General features: G+C 66.0%; 1 protein-coding gene across 1 annotated transcript in view; it reads left to right on the forward strand.

Annotated features, from left to right (window-relative positions):
* The first annotated feature begins 4551 nt into the window (after nt 1-4551).
* CTDSP1 (CTD small phosphatase 1) overlaps nt 4552-17021 on the forward strand; it is a 29275-nt gene continuing 16805 nt past the window's right edge. Inside the window, exon 1 of the mRNA XM_077829938.1 lies at nt 4552-4761. Coding sequence (XP_077686064.1) covers nt 4695-4761 — 67 coding nt within the window. The 5' untranslated portion in view covers nt 4552-4694. The remainder of the gene's footprint in view (nt 4762-17021) is intronic.

Here is a 17021-nt window from a genome sequence, read left to right on the forward strand (position 1 = left end):
ATGAGGATTGGAGAGAGCCTGATGGTCCTTTTCCATGACTAATTTCCCCGATTCTCTTAACTGTCCAGGGGATGCTTTTTGTTTTCCGTGGGCAGATAAATCTGTCTCTCTGGTCTGTCCAAAACCAGATCCCCGCTTGTAAAATTATCCCTCAGATACAAGCCAGCAAAATTGCCCAGCAATTAAAGTGACAGACACCCTGAATGAAGGCAAAGCAGTTGATAGCTTGGGTCCCGATCCTGCAAATACTTGTGCACCTGAGCAATTATATCCCCGAGAGTAACTTCGTGGGGCTCCAGGCAGGGGTAGGGATCCATTTCCGGGATCTGAGCCACACAGAGTTTCTGCTAGCTGTGTACGTCTGAAGCCTGAAATGAACACAAGTGCATTTATTACTGTGGGAAATGCCTACAGACATGGCAGGCTATTGAGTGCATTTGTGAGCACCTCTCAAATGTGTTTATTTCAACACACAGCCCCTTCAACTATCTGTTTAAAGAGCACGTTGAAGGGGGAAAAGCCCAAAGCAACAACTTACAAAACCCGTTGTTAGTGCAATGGTCAGGTTGAGGTTTTGCAACAATCCAGATTTTCCAACGGAGGGGGGGACACCCTGCTCTCAGTTGCAATCGCTTAAATCAGAAATGTCTTCCTTGAAGTCAGCGGAGTCACTCCAGATTTACACAGGCAGAATGTAAACCATGCTTCACAGCCATTGAATCTCAACCAGGTAGCATATACTCTGTCTTAAGGCATAAATGGAGCTATCCTATCAGATAATCCATACACCCACAGCTGCTGTGGGATCCATACAAGATGTGATGTGTTTCACCTCTCAGCATTCGCACAGGGTTGGCAGTGACTAGGATACACCCAGGGTATGTCTACAGTGAAGTGTAAGCCCGGGCTCAGACCCAGGCTCGAGCCAAACCTCTCTTCTGTCCACACACAGATCTGTCTGACGTGGGAAGTGGAAAGGTACGTGCAGGCTGCAGCGCAGGAGGAGAGCCGTGCAGCGCGTTTCCTGGAGGAGGACTGGCGCTCGAGGCAGATAAGAGTGCAGAAGAAAGATTTGTTGGAGAGGCTGCCTGTGTGAATAGCCATGATAGTTCGGGCAACTGCTTCACCCTGACTGCGTCCTGCAGGCCAGGAACGCATTGGACAATAATCTAGGTGGGTGGCCTATGCAATGCTAGTGGGACAGAGCAAACATGCCCCCTGCAGCCCTCCACTCCCAAGTGCATGCTACTCGTGGTGGGAAAGGAAAGGAGAACGGGGCCCAGGGGACACGCAGACGTAGGGGGTGTATTGGGTTTGCACGATTTTTGCATCGTTCAATGTTTGTTACATGGTTTATTTTATTACTGGTTTTGGTGTTTTTGTGGCAGCTGGCCACCAGTCAGTCCTTTGACATTGGTTTGTTGTCACACAGGCATGTTAACAGAGAGAGGCTTTAATTTCGTTGCAAGTGTCTTGCCATCACATCATATGATATGTGTACTTTTCAAGGGTTAAAGATAAAGCTATGAGAGGGCACAGCTGGGAAACTGTCCTGGCTCAATTTCTCACTACATCTTTCAGCGCAATTCATGAATACTGGAAATCCACAGTTCCTGTCCCACAATCCACAGCCCTGCCCAGTTGCCGAGCTGTCATTTCAGCCATAATTAAAAATTCATGACCATCAATCCCCCCTGCATTCATAGCATCCAGGGATAATGCTTCCTCTCCTGCTAGCATTGCTGTGCAAATACATTCATAAACTTACTGTTCTCCCTCTTCCAGGGACCTGGGCAAGGCTATAATGGGGGTTCACACAGCACCCCTGATTTCTGTGGCACATTTTCATCCTGCTTCAGCTGCGCACTGTCTGGCTGAGTGTACCAGCTCCAGAGTGCATCACTATCCTAGGTCCGCTCAGGGGCCAGGGGCTCACCTTGAGATTCACGCAGCTTGGTGACCCTGGAGTCCAAATGGGTCTATAGACAGCACCAGCAGGATTTCAGTCAGCCAAGCGCACGTTCTCCACCATTCTGCACCTGCTGAGTATGTCATCAAACCTTCCTTTGCCAGGGCCTCGGAGATCGGGAGACGGTTCCATAAGCCACGGCAAAAGAGGGTACGTGGGGTCCCCTAGAATAACCGTGGTGGGAGTTTCTCCATTTATGACAATGTCACTTGGTGGGAATAGTGCCCCGGCCTGTCCATGAAGGTAGACGCTCGATGGGTGGAAAACCCTGGCAGCATGAACCTTTCCTGTGCAGACCATGGGGGCATCCATAAACCGGCCTCTTTGGCCCACAAGGGCCTGTGTAATGATGGAGTAGTAGCCTTGGTGATTTACATACTTCTTGAGGGCAAACTATGGGCCCGTGAATCCCATCAGTGGTCCCAGCGCAGTCTGGAAACCCCATTCTCTCGAAACTGGCAAGTGCTGCAGGGACATGATTCAGAGCTGTAGCCAGCTTCCAGATGGTTCTAGCAACCTGCTTCTGGACCCCTGGAGCCACCCTGATGCTGGCAGGTCAGGGCAAGCAGCTCACAGAGCTCCAGAAACGTCACTTTCTTCATGCTAAACTTCACCCACTGCTGGCCGTCCCGGGTCTGCATGCTGATGGGATCCCACCAGCCTGTGCTTGGGGCTGGGCTCCAGCGGCGCGGAGGGGATGTCAGTGGCTGGGCCCAGGGTCATGAGCAGCATCAGCCAGTTCACGTCTGCCACGTGCGTCTCATGCTCCGACAGGTGCCCTCGGTGGGCCGGGAAATGCCGCTGAAATGTTCACCAGCGTTTTGCGGTTGCTCCGCCCACGTCCCGACGCAGCAGGGAAACCGCAAGCAATGGTGCTCTCGCCGGGAGCGTGCAGACCCAAAGGGCGGCTCGGCTGCGGGACGGAGGGTCCATTTTCCCACCGTGCACGAGGAGGAGCAAAGGGCCAGAGCAGCTACAGCGGGGGAGGGGGCTAGCAAGCTTGAGTTAGGCCGGTTCGATGGGTCTGTCTAGTGCAGCGTGGACACGCGCGCACGGGTGCAGAAACTGTAAACCCAGGGTCACTAGGCAGGGTGGAGGTTCAAGCACAGACTTGTAAACACCAGGCTTGAGCTCCCCAGACCCTGGCTTATGCTGCAGTGTAGACACTCACTGCTGGGAGGACACTCGCAGTGAAATGTTGCCCTGGGGCAGAAAGCCACTCGCTGAGACGAGCTGTTGGGGACTACTACTCTGGCCTGTTAGCCTGGATCCAAGCACATTTCTGCCACCGTCCCTCCTGCTTTTGGATGGTGGTTGGGGGGGGGTGTCACTTAAAAAATTCTCTTCTCTGTCCCCTGCCAGACCTGGGAGGGAGGGGGTGGGACTAGGCATTTGCTCCTCCCGTGGTGTTTAAGAAGTGGCCAGAGATGCATGCTCTGGGGCAGGGGCTGGGTAGTTAGGGACAGGAATGGTGGAGACCCCAGCTCCTGAGCTCTGTCATAACCTGGCTCTGGGGCAGGCTGGGCCACAGTTGGCTCCACTCGGAGCCCCAGAGCCTTGGCAGTTCCTAAAAAAGGGCCACATTGGTGCCACCCTGGTGTGGTCGTCCTGACACAAGGACTTGGATCCCCCGGTGCCTGTGTGTGAAGGGGACCCTCGGGCCTCTGCTCAGGCTGGGGTGGGGGCCAACATGGAAGTTATTGAGCTGGAGTTAACGTAACAGCCATAAGAAGCCAAGCCGGGCCTGGCTGGTGCATGGATGGGAGACCGCCTAGGGAAGCCAGGTGCTGCGGGATCTGTACAGTTTGGCACTGAAGCGGGGTGGTGCAAGGGGCTGCTTTGCTACCGTGGTGAGATGGGAAACTGAGGCCCGTGGTTTGTAACTGTTGAAAATCCCTTGTTGCTGTTCCCAGGTGTGTGCGTGGGGGTTAAACCTGTTGTCCCGGCTCCATTCCAACTCATCGTTAAGTGGAAGAGGCTGGAATCCTCCTCCAGTGACCGTCTGGATACGCTCTTCTTCCCTCCCTGTCCTAAACCGTTGTGTAGCTGTTGCATCCCATCCCAGAAACGGCTGCACCGCGGCATTAAGTGATTCCTGGACAAACCGTGCTTGTGCCCCACCCCAGAGGTGGCTGCATCTCAGCACCAGGTAAACAAGCCTCGACTAAACAGCTGCCCTGCCCCACCCCAGAGTTGGCTGCATTTCAGGGCTGGACAAAAGCAATTCCACTCTGCCGGATATTTGCGGGGGTGGATCGCGGGCTGGCTTCGGGGGCGTTTCGGGGACCCGGGCGGCTGGGGCGCAGTGCAACGGGCCCGAGTGACTCACGGGGGCGGAGGGGGAAGGGGAGGATCTCCTTCCTACCTTGGCGGCCGGCGCGCCCCATACCAGGGTGGCTGGGCCCCGGGGCACCATCGCCCTTTTAAGGGGTTCCTTGAAACCGCGTCCGGGTTCCATGTTTGTAGCAGAAATTTGTGAAGAGGAAACTCCATGTTGTAACAAAGTTTCCTCCGCGGGCGTCTTTTTCTCTCTCCCCCTTTTTTGTTTTTTTCTCTCTTCCCCCCCCCCGTTTCCCCCTCCCCCTTTTTTCCTTTTTCTTGGGGGGGGCAATTTCCCCCCCCCTCCCCGCCGCCCGGGCCGCCCCCGAAGTAACTCCTGGAGGCTCGGAGCGCGGCGGGAGGAGCCGGCGGAGGAGGGACCCCCCCAGCCAACCCTTCTGGTCTAATGGACAGTCAGTCCATCATCACCCAGGTTAGCAAGGAAGAGGTGAACACCCCTCTGCAGGAGAAAGGTAACTGCACCCCCCCCCGCGTGGGGGGCAGCGGCGCGTGCTTTCCACCCCAAATTGACTTGTGCAAAGCGGGCACGATTCTGGGAGGGGGGGCGCATGCTCCGCAGAGCGACCCCCCCCGCCACCCCTCCCGCAGCCTCTGCTCGCCTCTGGGTCGGATGCCTGCTCCAGGGGGCTGCTCCCGTTACCCCCGCCCCCTTCCCGCAGCGCTCGGCGCTGTCTCCAAGTCCCTGGGCGAGCCCCGGGTATTCCCCGCCGCGCCCCGAGGTGGGGCCGATCGACCCAAAGCTCTGGGTGGTGGGGGGCATGAGGCGAGGGCTGGGCGGGTGCAAACCCGGGGCGGGGGGCAGGAGTTTCTGCCCAACAGCCGCCCCCCCACCGCCCGGTGCGTTGGTTTTGAAGCGCCCGGGTTTATTTTCAAGTGTTGCTTTTCTGCCCCTGGATCCAGGGAGGCTTCTCAGGCCAGGTCAGTAGGAGTCAGGGCATCGGGGGCGGGGGCGGTGCTGCAGCCAGGGGTCAGCCCCCCCGGCTGGAGGAGAAGTCACTGTCCCACTGCAGCGTCCTGGACTCTGCCCTGGTGTTTGCTCGGCCTGCGCAGGGCTCTCCAGGTCCTGGCAGGGGCGTGGCGAAGGGTGTGGATGGCTGGGGGTTGTTGGGGGTCACACCTGGCGCTGGGCACGGATCCCTGCCTGCTGGAGGTCTTAGAGCCACACTTGGGGGTCTCTGGCCACAGTGGGGCAGGTTGATTCCCTGGGCAGGTTGGAGGGGGAAGAATCGCAGGTGCTCCTCAAGGTCCAGGTGAGGGGGGTGGGTTTCTGAAAGGACTGACGCAGCCCTGTGGAAATAACCTGGCTCCCGCCTGGCATCCCAGCTCTGTCAGTTGGGCTTGTGGCCCAGCATGTCCTTAGGTGTCAGGGCGGAGGGAAGGGGCCATCAGTGCCCTGGAGCCCCCTTCCGCTGCTGGGCCGTCTCCTCCGTGCCTGGGCACTTCTAGGGGTCTCCGGGCCAGGCCAGCTGCAGCAGGGAGGGGGCGGGATGCTGCTGCATGGGATCGGAGCTGTCCCCTTAGGGGCAATGAGTCTGGCCTGGTCTCAGCCGGGAGTGCGGAAGTGCTTGTCCAAGGTCTCCCCAGGCTGGCACCGCAATGGGCTAGATCATCGGCTGGGCACCGACTGTCAGGACACTTGCAGAGAAAGGTCAAGGGCCAGGTTCTGATCTCGGCTCCACCGGGGTGAATCTGGAACAACTGCCCCGGACATACGCCGGGGGAACTGTTCTCCGGGGAATTGGGTTGGATTCACCCCGGTAGAGCCAAGATCAGAACCGGCCCTCGGGCTGTAGGTCGCTGTAGATTGGGACCTTGTTAGGGGAGGGGCTCGCCCTGGGTGAGGGAGGGCAAGGCCTGAGGTGCTGGGGCAGAGTTTCTGGTTCGGAGGATCTGACGCTGGGCTCTGGACTGGAGGATGTTGGGACTGGGGGCAGGGAGGGAGTCTTATTGCCTGTATCTTAAGGGGAGTGGGTTCAACACAGAGACCCCCATCCCCAGATAAGATGCACATCCTGATGCCCCAGGGAACATCAGACGTGGGGCGGAGGTCTGGGAAGTGGACCCAGCCTGGCTTCTGCGGCTCGGATGTAGGGCATTTTGTCCAGCACCTGCGAAGCGCTCCCCAGGGCAGTTACATGGCAGGGTGTTTTCACCCCGGCAGCACAGAGGGGGAATCAAGGCAGAGAGGAGAGGGACCCCGGGCAGAGCGGGGATTGAACCTGGGTCCCTCCGAGTCCCAGGCTGCTAGGCCGTGCCACCTCCCTCACCCGGGCTCAGTCCTGCCCTGTGGCTCTTCTGGGGTCGGGGACCAGCAGGGGCTGGTGGCCGGACGGGGGTCTCCTACCCTGACTTGGGGATTGATTTTGGGATTGACAGATGTCAGTCTAACGCTGACCCGCTGGGAGCTAGGGGTGTTGGGAGCTTTCTGCTCCTCCTCTCAGCAGCCCCATGGCCTGGTCTGAGCCCCCTGCCCCCCATAACCTCCAGCCCCCTGGGTCTTGTGATGCCTTCCCCCACCCCCCCCGCCCCGCCTTGCCTCTCAGCCATGGTTTTGTTGGCAACTGTGCCCCAGCGCCCCCTGCTGGTGGGATAGAGCTCGCCCCCCACCCCCTGCCTGAGATGATACTTGTGTGCAGCCCCCCAGCTCAGGGTAATAATGCCGGCGTCTTGGCCCCGTGCTGGATCCCTCCAGCCGGCAGCCCTGACGCCGCCCCATCTGCACGTCCGGGGAAGCGGAGGCCCAGTCTGTGCCAGGATCCCAGCCTCCGGCGTCGATGCGGTCGGAGCCTGAGCAGCCAAAGCAGCGGCTGAAATCCCAGCCGGGACCAGGCTGGAGGCAGGGAGAGGGGCAGGGACTTGCTCAAGGTTTCAGGGGCAGCAGGGGCCTGGAGGAACGGCAGGAGTAGCTGGACCCCCCCCCCCCCTTCCTGAGCGCTCAGCCCTGGGGAGCTGGGGGGACGGATCCTACCCGGGGGAACAAGTGAAATGAGTTTGCTGGGTCTTGGCCTGGTCCCTAGTAGAGGGTGAGTCCACAACACAACTGCTGATGGGTTCAGCGCTGCTGACTGGTTTCTGTACAGGCAGGGTCATGGCCTGGGCTAGCAGGGGCTGCGGGTCGGGAGTGAGGGGCACCGGCAGAGCTGGGGGAGGAACGCAGGGCTGGGCTAGCAGGGGCTGCGGGTCGAGGGTGAGGGGCACCGGCAGAGCTGGGGGGAGGAATCCAGGGCTGGGCTAGCAGGGGCTGCGGGTCGGGAGTGAGGGGCACCGGCAGAGCTGGGGGGAGGAACCCAGGGCTGGGCTTGCAGGGGCTGCGGGTCGGGAGTGAGGGGCATCGGCAGAGCTGGGGGGAGGAACCCAGGGCTGGGCTAGCAGGGGCTGCGGGTCGGGAGTGAGGGGCATCGGCAGAGCTGGGGGGAGGAACCCAGGGCTGGGCTAGCAGGGGCTGCGGGTCGGGAGTGTGGGGCACCGGCAGAACTGGGGGAGGAACCCAGGGCTGGGCTAGCAGGGGCTGCGGGTCGGGAGTGAGGGGCATCGGCAGAGCTGGGGGGAGGAACCCAGGGCTGGGCTAACAGGGGCTGCGGGTCGGGAGTGAGGGGCACCGGCAGAGCTGTGGGAGGGGGAGCCCAGGGCTGGGCTAACAGGGGCTGCGGGTCGGGAGTGAGGGGCACCGGCAGAGCTGGGGGAGGAACGCAGGGCTGGGCTAGCAGGGGCTGCGGGTCGGGAGTGAGGGGCACCGGCAGAGCTGTGGGAGGGGGAGCCCAGGGCTGGGCTAACAGGGGCTGCGGGTCGGGAGTGAGGGGCACCGGCAGAGCTGGGGGAGGAACGCAGGGCTGGGCTAGCAGGGGCTGCGGGTCGGGAGTGAGGGGCACCGGCAGAGCTGGGGGGAGGAACGCAGGGCTGGGCTAGCAGGGGCTGCGGGTCGGGAGTGAGGGGCACCGGCAGAGCTGGGGGAGGAACCCAGGGCTGGGCTAACAGGGGCTGCGGGTCGGGAGTGAGGGGCACCGGCAGAGCTGGGGGAGGAACCCAGGGCTGGGCTAGCAGGGGCTGCGGGTTGGGAGTGAGGGGCACCGGCAGAGCTGGGGGAGGAACGCAGGGCTGGGCTAGCAGGGGCTGCGGGTCGGGAGTGAGGGGCACCGGCAGAGCTGGGGGAGGAACGCAGGGCTGGGCTAGCAGGGGCTGTGGGTCGGGAGTGAGGGGCACCGGCAGAGCTGGGGGAGGAACGCAGGGCTCGGCTAACAGGGGCTGCGGGTCAGGAGTGAGGGGCACCGGCAGAGCTGTGGGAGGGGGAGCCCAGGGCTGGGCTAGCAGGGGCTGCGGGTCGGGTCGGGGATGAGGGGCACCGGCAGAGCCAGGAGGACCGGGAGCTCCCGGTGACCGACCACATGGTGCTGGGTTTGTTGCTCTCCGTTCAGCTGCTCGGAGGCTGGCGTCGTCTCCCTGCAAGCAGGAGCACAATGGCAGAGTGGTCGAGGACTGAATGCGGCACAGAGACTGGGGGGTCTCCCCAGGGCAGAGGAGAAGCATGTGGCGGCAGGGGGAGGGATGACGCTTGCCTAGCTGTGGCCGGAGCTGTTGTGTGGGGTTATTTGCCAGGCCTGTTAATGGGAAAATGCCAGTGAAACTCGTACAACCGGCAGCCTCTGCCGTGGCGGAGGGAGGGGAAGGGGAATGAACGCGGCCAAACTTCTCCCCCTTGGTGTAAATCCCAGACCCGATAATCCAGATATCTGTGCAACATTTTAGCTTAACCCGCAGCTCGCTACGTGTCCAGGCTGCCCCCTGCTGGCTGGAGTCAGAGCTGCTGATTTGTGTGTCATACACCTATACTGCTAGCCACCCCTGGGGAGTCTCCTTCAGCTCTGGCGGCAGGGAGCTGAGTTTCCCAGGCTGGGGGAGCTGAGTCTGCGCCAGCTTTTGGTGTGAAGTCCTGCGTGTCGGGGGTGCACAAACCTGGCTGGTTGCAGATTCCTTGACTTTTGGAGTTAGGCCCTGGTGCTGCTAAGCTCTGGGCTGTTTGCCTGGGAGCCTGTAGGCCCAGGGGGAGGGAAATCCCATCTCAGACATGCCCCATGTGCTGAGATCAACTGGGAACAACCGCGGCTCTCCTGATTTGCTGCTGCTAGCCACTTGCCTGGACCGCTGGGGGGCAGCTGTGCGTGTTCTGGGGGCTCTCGGCTGGGCTGACCGGCCGCTTGGCTGGGGAGTTGGGGAGTTGCGGATCCGTGGAGCTGGTGGGAGATGCCGGCTGTTCACTCGGCAGGTTCAGTCCAGGCTGAAACGCTGCTGGAGCTTGTTACAATCGCAGTGTCCTGGGAACCTCCCCATGGGGGCTGGGAAGTGGCCTGGGTCCCACCTTGTGCTTCGGCCAGGGCCTGTTCCCTGCCCCCAGGATTCTCCAGAGTCTGGTGCGCTGGTCGGTCAGTGTCCCGACCGCCCGTGGGGGTTTTCTACCTCTTCCGTGTGTGTGTGGGGGGGGTGGGAGGTCAGCGCCGCACCATTGAGATCTCACTCTCAGGGGCCTTCTTCACGTCGGTCCATTTCACCCCCCTCTTCCTCCCTGCCCCTGAACAGTGCCCCCCAGCGCCCTGTCAATGTTCCTGCCTCTGTCCATCCACCCACCAAGTCAAACGCCTTTCCCACGGCCCCTTTCCTAGGCTCCACCCGCACCGGATCTCTGTGCCACCAGCACCTGCCGGGGTTCGGCCCATGTGGCTTCAGAGGGGGCATGCCAGTAACCCTCCGGCCAACGAGCATCCTGGAAACGCTCATAGGGTGCTCAGTCTGATTTGTCAGTTTCCTGCCACACAACTGGCTGTGGGTGGCTGTCCACAATGAATTAACAAACTAACTGGGGGGAGGCGTTTTGGGGCCTCCGCCCACAATGCCAGATTGGCTAGACTTTCCGCTTCAAACCACCAGAGGTTGCCCTGACCTTTGTCATCAGTAGGGTTCAGAGTCATTAACATTGTGGGATGAACGGGAGGGTTCGTGCTCCTCCCAGGGCCACCATCCCTCTGCAGCCTCAGGGAGATGCTGCAGCCCAAGAACAGGGGAAACTTATTTGGAGCTTGCAGTTTCCGCCAGGACAGAGGTGGCAGCCGGAGAAGCTGGTCCTGGCAGCCGGAGGAGCTGGTCCCTGCTCCCCGGTCTCGCTGCTGGGAACCCCTGGAGCAGTTCTGCCTTGTTATCTGCTCGGCTGGGGGAAGGGGGAAGGGGGGACACCTCTTGTTGCTTCCTTTGGCAGCAGCTGCCCCCTGTGGAAGCCGAGCAGAGGGGGCGTCACTGGGGCTTGTGGGGTCTGACTGGGCTGGAGGCACGAGGAGGGGGGTACACTTCAGCTTTTGGCTCAGCAGCAGAGAAGCCCTGGAGTTGGGGCTCAGGGCGGGCACAGGCTGGGATGGATCTCTGGGCACAAGAAGGGTGAACCCCCTGCAAAGGGGCAGGGGTGGGCATGGAAGCGGGAGGAGGGTGAGCACAGAGGAGAGGCTGGAGATCGGGGGAAGGGCAGAAGCCATTGTCACTAGGCTGGGCACAGGCTGGAACTAGCCTGTACCGGCTGCCAAGGCCGAGTGATCTGTGCCCCGGTGGGTCCCTGGCACTTCTGAAGGGACCTGGAGCTAAGCCAGGCCCTGAAGGTCAGAAAGGGGCCTGTCCCTTCCTTCCGCGTCCTGCCCTGGCCTCTCCCTGACCTCCCGCATTAAGAACGGCTGCCAGGGCTCTGCCCTTGCCCCACGCCCACTGGCACGTGAGCGGCCCAGGGCCCAAGGCACAAGAGCAGCGCCGCGCACTGTGGAAATGCAGCCACTTCTGGGGAAGGGGGATGCGGCAGCTGCTTCACAGCCCCCGAGCGAGGCTGCACAAGGGCTCAGGCTGGGGAGCGAGCGGGGACGGAGGGGGCTGGGCGGAGCCCTTGGGCAGGGCAGGGCAGGGGCGGGGTGCATTGCAGGGGCCGGTCCTTGCTGGGAAGGACGTGGGGGGAGGCATATACAGAGAACCCTGGTGTCCTGGCCACGGTTCTCCCCAATGCCCTCGGTTGAGCGCATCTTTGCCCAGGCCCCGCCAGCCCCCCAGGGGGTAAAGTGAGCAGAGACTCAGCCCAGCCCCCGTAGGGGGCCCCAGTCTGTATCCAGCCTGTAGCACCAACTCGGCTGCAGCCTTGGTGGCAAATGCCAGGGGCTCAGCATCGCCTGAGCTGGGCACGGCCGCTGGTCTCTCTTCAGGGAGACCTGACCCTGCAGAGGGACATGCCCTGGGGCTGGGCCGGCAGGGGGCTGCGGGTCGGGAGTGAGGGGCACCGGCAGAGCTGTGGGGGGACCAGGGCCGGGCCGGCAGGGGGCTGCAGGTCGGGAGTGAGGGGCGCTGGGCGAGCTGTGGGAGGGGGGGCCCAGGGCAGGGCTGGCAGGGGGCTGCGGGTCGGGAGTGAGGGGCGCCAGCAGAGCTGGGTGTGGGGGGCCCAGGGCTGGGCTAGTAGGGGCTGCGGGTCGGGAGTGAGGGGCACCGGCAGAGCTGTGGGAGGGGGGGCCCAGGGCTGGGCTGGCAGGGGGCTGCGGGTCGGGAGTGAGGGGCGCCGGCAGAGCTGTGGGAGGGGGGGCCCAGGGCCGGGCTGGCAGGGGGCTGCGGGTCGGGAGTGAGGGGCGCCGGCAGAGCTGTGGGAGGGGGGGCCCAGGGCAGGGCTGGCAGGGGACTGCGGGTCGGGAGTGAGGGGCGCCAGCAGAGCTGGGTGTGGGGGGCCCAGGGCTGGGCTGGCAGGGGGCTGCGGGTTGGGAGTGAGGGGCGCCGGCAGAGCTGTGGGGGGGCGGGGGGGGCTCAGGGCCGGGCTGGCAGGGGGCTGCGGGTCGGGAGTGAGGGGCGCCGGCAGAGCTGTGGGGGGCTCAGGGCTGGGCTGGCAGGGGGCTGCGGGTCGGGAGTGAGGGGCGCCGGCAGAGCTGTGGGAGGGGGGACCCAGGGCTGGGCTGGCAGGGGGCTGCGGGTCGGGAGTGAGAGGCACCGGCAGAGCTGTGGGAGGGGGGGCTCAGGGCCGGGCTGGCAGGGGGCTGCGGGTCGGGAGTGAGGGGCGCCGGCAGAGCTGGGTGTGGGGGGCTCAGGGCTGGGCTAGCAGGGGGCTGCGGGTCGGGAGTGAGGGGCACCGGCAGAGCTGTGGGAGGGGGGGCCCAGGGCCGGGCTGGCAGGGGGCTGCGGGTCGGGAGTGAGGGGCGCCGGTAGAGCTGTGGGAGGGGGGGCTCAGGGCCGGGCTGGCAGGGGGCTGCGGGTCGGGAGTGAGGGGCGCCGGCAGAGCTGGGTGTGGGGGACCCAGGGCCGGGCTGGCAGGGGGCTGCGGGTCGGGAGTGAGGGGTGCCGGCAGAGCTGTGGGAGGGGGGGCTCAGGGCCGGGCTGGCAGGGGGCTGCGGGTCGGGAGTGAGGGGCGCCGGCAGAGCTGTGGGAGGGGGGGCCCAGGGCTGGGCTGGCAGGGGGCTGCGGGTTGGGAGTGAGGGGCGCCGGCAGAGCTGTGGGGGGGCGGGGGGGGCTCAGGGCCGGGCTGGCAGGGGGCTGCGGGTCAGGAGTGAGGGGCGCCGGCAGAGCTGTGGGAGGGGGGGCCCAGGGCCGGGCTGGCAGGGGGCTGCGGGTCAGGAGTGAGGGGCGCCGGCAGAGCTGTGGGAGGGGGGGCCCAGGGCCGGGCTGGCAGGGGGCTGCGGGTCGGGAGTGAGGGGCGCCGGCAGAGCTGTGGGGGGCTCAGGGCTGGGGTGGCAGGGGGATGTGGGTTGGGAGTGAGGGGCGCCGGCAGAGCTGTGGGGGGGCGGGGGGGGCTCAGGGCCGGGCTGGCAGGGGGCTGCGGGTCGGGAGTGAGGGGCGCCGGCAGAGCTGTGGGGGGCTCAGGGCTGGGCTGGCAGGGGGATGTGGGTTGGGAGTGAGGGGCGCCGGCAGAGCTGTGGGGGGCTCAGGACCGGGCTGGTAGGGGGCTGCGGGTCGGGAGTGAGGGGCGCCGGCAGAGCTGTGGGAGGGGGGCTCAGGGCCGGGCTGGCAGGGGGCTGCGGGTCGGGAGTGAGGGGCGCCGGCAGAGCTGTGGGAGGGGGGGCCCAGGGCCGGGCTGGCAGGGGGCTGCGGGTCGGGAGTGAGGGGCGCCGGCAGAGCTGTGGGAGGGGGGGCTCAGGGCCGGGCTGGCAGGGGGCTGCGGGTCGGGAGTGAGGGGCGCCGGCAGAGCTGGGTGTGGGGGGCTCAGGGCTGGGCTAGCAGGGGGCTGCGGGTCGGGAGTGAGGGGCACCGGCAGAGCTGTGGGAGGGGGGGCCCAGGGCCGGGCTGGCAGGGGGCTGCGGGTCGGGAGTGAGGGGCGCCGGTAGAGCTGTGGGAGGGGGCGCTCAGGGCCGGGCTGGCAGGGGGCTGCGGGTCGGGAGTGAGGGGCGCCGGTAGAGCTGTGGGAGGGGGGCCCAGGACTGGGCTGGCAGGGGGCTGCGGGTCGGGAGTGAGGGGCGCCGGCAGAGCTGGGTGTGGGGGACCCAGGGCCGGGCTGGCAGGGGGCTGCGGGTCGGGAGTGAGGGGCGCCGGCAGAGCTGTGGGAGGGGGGGCTCAGGGCCGGGCTGGCAGGGGGCTGCGGGTCGGGAGTGAGGGGCGCCGGCAGAGCTGTGGGAGGGGGGGCCCAGGGCTGGGCTGGCAGGGGGCTGCGGGTCGGGAGTGAGGGGCGCCGGCAGAGCTGTGGGGGGGCGGGGGGGGCTCAGGGCCAGGCTGGCAGGGGGCTGCGGGTCGGGAGTGAGGGGCGCCGGCAGAGCTGTGGGGGGCTCAGGGCTGGGCTGGCAGGGGGCTGTGGGTTGGGAGTGAGGGGCGCCGGCAGAGCTGTGGGATGGGGGGGCCCAGGGCCGGGCTGGCAGGGGGCTGCGCGTCGGGAGTGAGAGGCACCGGCAGAGCTGTGGGAGGGGGGGCTCAGGGCCGGGCTGGCAGGGGGCTGCGGGTTGGGAGTGAGGGGCGCCGGCAGAGCTGTGGGGGGGCGGGGGGGGCTCAGGGCCGGGCTGGCAGGGGGCTGCGGGTCGGGAGTGAGGGGCGCCGGCAGAGCTGTGGGGGGCTCAGGGCTGGGCTGGCAGGGGGCTGTGGGTTGGGAGTGAGGGGCGCCGGCAGAGCTGTGGGAGGGGGGGCCCAGGGCCGGGCTGGCAGGGGGCTGCGGGTCGGGAGTGAGGGGCGCCGGCAGAGCTGTGGGAGGGGGGGCTCAGGGCCGGGCTGGCAGGGGGCTGCGGGTCGGGAGTGAGGGGCGCCGGCAGAGCTGTGGGAGGGGGGGCCCAGGGCCGGGCTGGCAGGGGGCTGCGGGTCGGGAGTGAGGGGCGCTGGCAGAGCTGTGGGAGGGGGGCCCAGGGCTGGGCTGGCAGGGGGCTGCGGGTCGGGAGTGAGGGGCGCCGGCAGAGCTGTGGGGGGCTCAGGGCTGGGCTGGCAGGGGGCTGCGGGTCGGGAGTGAGGGGCGCCGTCAGAGCTGTGGGGGGCTCAGGGCCGGGCTGGCAGGGGGCTGCGGGTCGGGAGTGAGGGGCGCTGGCAGAGCTGTGGGAGGGGGGGCCCAGGGCCGGGCTGGCAGGGGGCTGCGGGTCGGGAGTGAGGGGCACTGGTAGAACTGTGGGAGGGGGGCCCAGGGCTGGGCTGGCAGGGGGCTGCGGGTCGGGAATGAGGGGCGCTGGCAGAGCTGTGGGGGGCTCAGGGCCGGGCTGGCAGGGGGCTGCGGGTCGGGAGTGAGGGGCGCCGGCAGAGCTGTGGGAGGGGGGGGCCCAGGGCTGGGCTGGCAGGGGGCTGCGGGTCGGGAGTGAGGGGCGCCGGCAGAGCTGTGGGAGGGGGGGGCCCAGGGCTGGGCTGGCAGGGGGCTGCGGGTCGGGAGTGAGGGGCGCTGGCAGAGCTGTGGGGGGCTCAGGGCTGGGCTGGCAGGGGGCTGCGGGTCGGGAGTGAGGGGCGCTGGCAGAGCTGTGGGGGGCTCAGGGCTGGGATAACAGCTCTGCCGGTGCCCCTCACTCCCGACCCGCAGCCCTGAGCGCTCGGCTCCAAGGACTCTCTTGGGCAGGGTTCTTGGCCCTGCTGGGGGGGGTTGCGGGGGGGCACTCATCCTTGGGATCAAAGGTCGAAAGCAGCAGAAAACCAAAACAAAGCTGTTGTCGTGGCAACTGCCAGGGAGGTGGCAGGCAGAGACACTGGGGCGGGGCCGGGGCGGGGAGGGGCATTTCCGGGGCTCTCCCCGCGCTGGGTTCGATGTGGGGGGGGGTTTTTCCGGGCTCTCCCTGCACTGGGGCTCGATGTGGGGGGGCGTTTAGAGCAACCCCCTTGGGCCGGCCGGTTCCCACAGCCCGTGGAGCCCAGCCCGGGAGGCACCTGGCTGCCGGGTCAGGGCGAAGCTGCTTGTGCCCGTTTTGCAGCGGGGGGGCGTGTGGGCAGAGACGGCTGGGGGGTGGGAGGGCGCAGGCCTGGGCCCCCGACAGGGCACGCGGGCACAACCCGGACTCAGCCGCCCACGCTGGTGGCCTGCCGGTCGATCCCTGGCTGCGACGTGTGAGTGAAGACCGGGGCGGGGGCTCCGTGGGGGGCGCTCTCCCCTCGCGGACAGGGCTGGCCCCAGTGCGGCGCTGGGGGCGCTGTGCTGCAGGGAGTGGGGTGCTCTCCTCACTTCGGGGCGGGGAGATCTCCCTTCCTTGGCAGGGGGGCAGGGGGGCGGGTTATGCTCTGGCAGCTGCTGCCTTGCCACCGAGATCTGTGGGTCTGGGGCCGGGCTGCTGGGTGGGCCCGTTCGGCCGGGGCGTCACCCCAAGGTGGGCGCGGCCGGGCTGCCGCCCTACGTCCCCGCTGCTGGATCTTCTTGGCTTCCTGTGCTGCGTGGCTGTTACGTGGCCGCCACGTCCCGCCCCAGAGGTGGCTGCGTTTGTGGGCCGGGCGACGGGCATCCCGGCCGGGCGGCGTCACCCATTGTCCAGACGGCGCCAGGTGGCCCTGCTGGAGGGGAAGGGACTGGGCCGGGGCTGGTGGAATCTGCTGCTGGTTAATAATTTGCCACTTCCCCAGGACTCCACCCTGCCCCTCCCCTGGCGGACAGGCTCCTGGGCAGCGTTTCCAGCCTGCCAACCCCCTCCCCTCCCCGCTTGTGAAGTCTGTTCCCTGGCCAGTGCCAGCCAAGTGCCTGGAGAAAATCTTTGTTCCCATCCGCCCCCCCAAGGGAGACGAGGGGCTGCGGGAGCGCCCCAGGATTGCCCCGAGTTCCTGGGGCTGCCCCAGGGCACAGCTGTGAGCCCCCCGCTCATTGCCCATGGTGTCATACCCGGCCCCGTGCCAGGAGGCCCCTAGGGGAGTCACACTCAGACCCTGCGTGGTGGGACCAGGAGTCTGCCCCTCGCCCTGCTGCTCCAAGGGGGTCGCTCGGTACCCCACGAACACACCCACCCCTGAGGGCAGCCAGCACTAACCAGCCCCCCCCCATCTGTCCCACGCTCAGCGTCTCTGGTGAGGCCAGCGCAGGGTCCACTGCCCTCTGCCCCTCCAGGGTCCCGGCGGGGCAGGCGGGTGGCGTACCCCTGGCTGTGGGCGACGGACAGAAGGTGCCAGCCGATGTGTCTCAGCCTGTATGGTCGCTCACCAGAGCGGCTGTGTTACTGGGGGGGGCTGTGCGGCGTGGGCTGGTTTGTTATTGTAGGGTCTCCCATGGGCTGGGCACACCGGTTGGTTGTGGGGATGCTGGGGAGGGGGGGCAGAGCAGGGGAGGAGCTGCGTGGCTGGGGAGGTTATTGAT

Source organism: Eretmochelys imbricata, chromosome 11, assembly GCF_965152235.1.
Source record: "Eretmochelys imbricata isolate rEreImb1 chromosome 11, rEreImb1.hap1, whole genome shotgun sequence".
Classification (NCBI taxonomy): domain Eukaryota; kingdom Metazoa; phylum Chordata; order Testudines; family Cheloniidae; genus Eretmochelys; species Eretmochelys imbricata.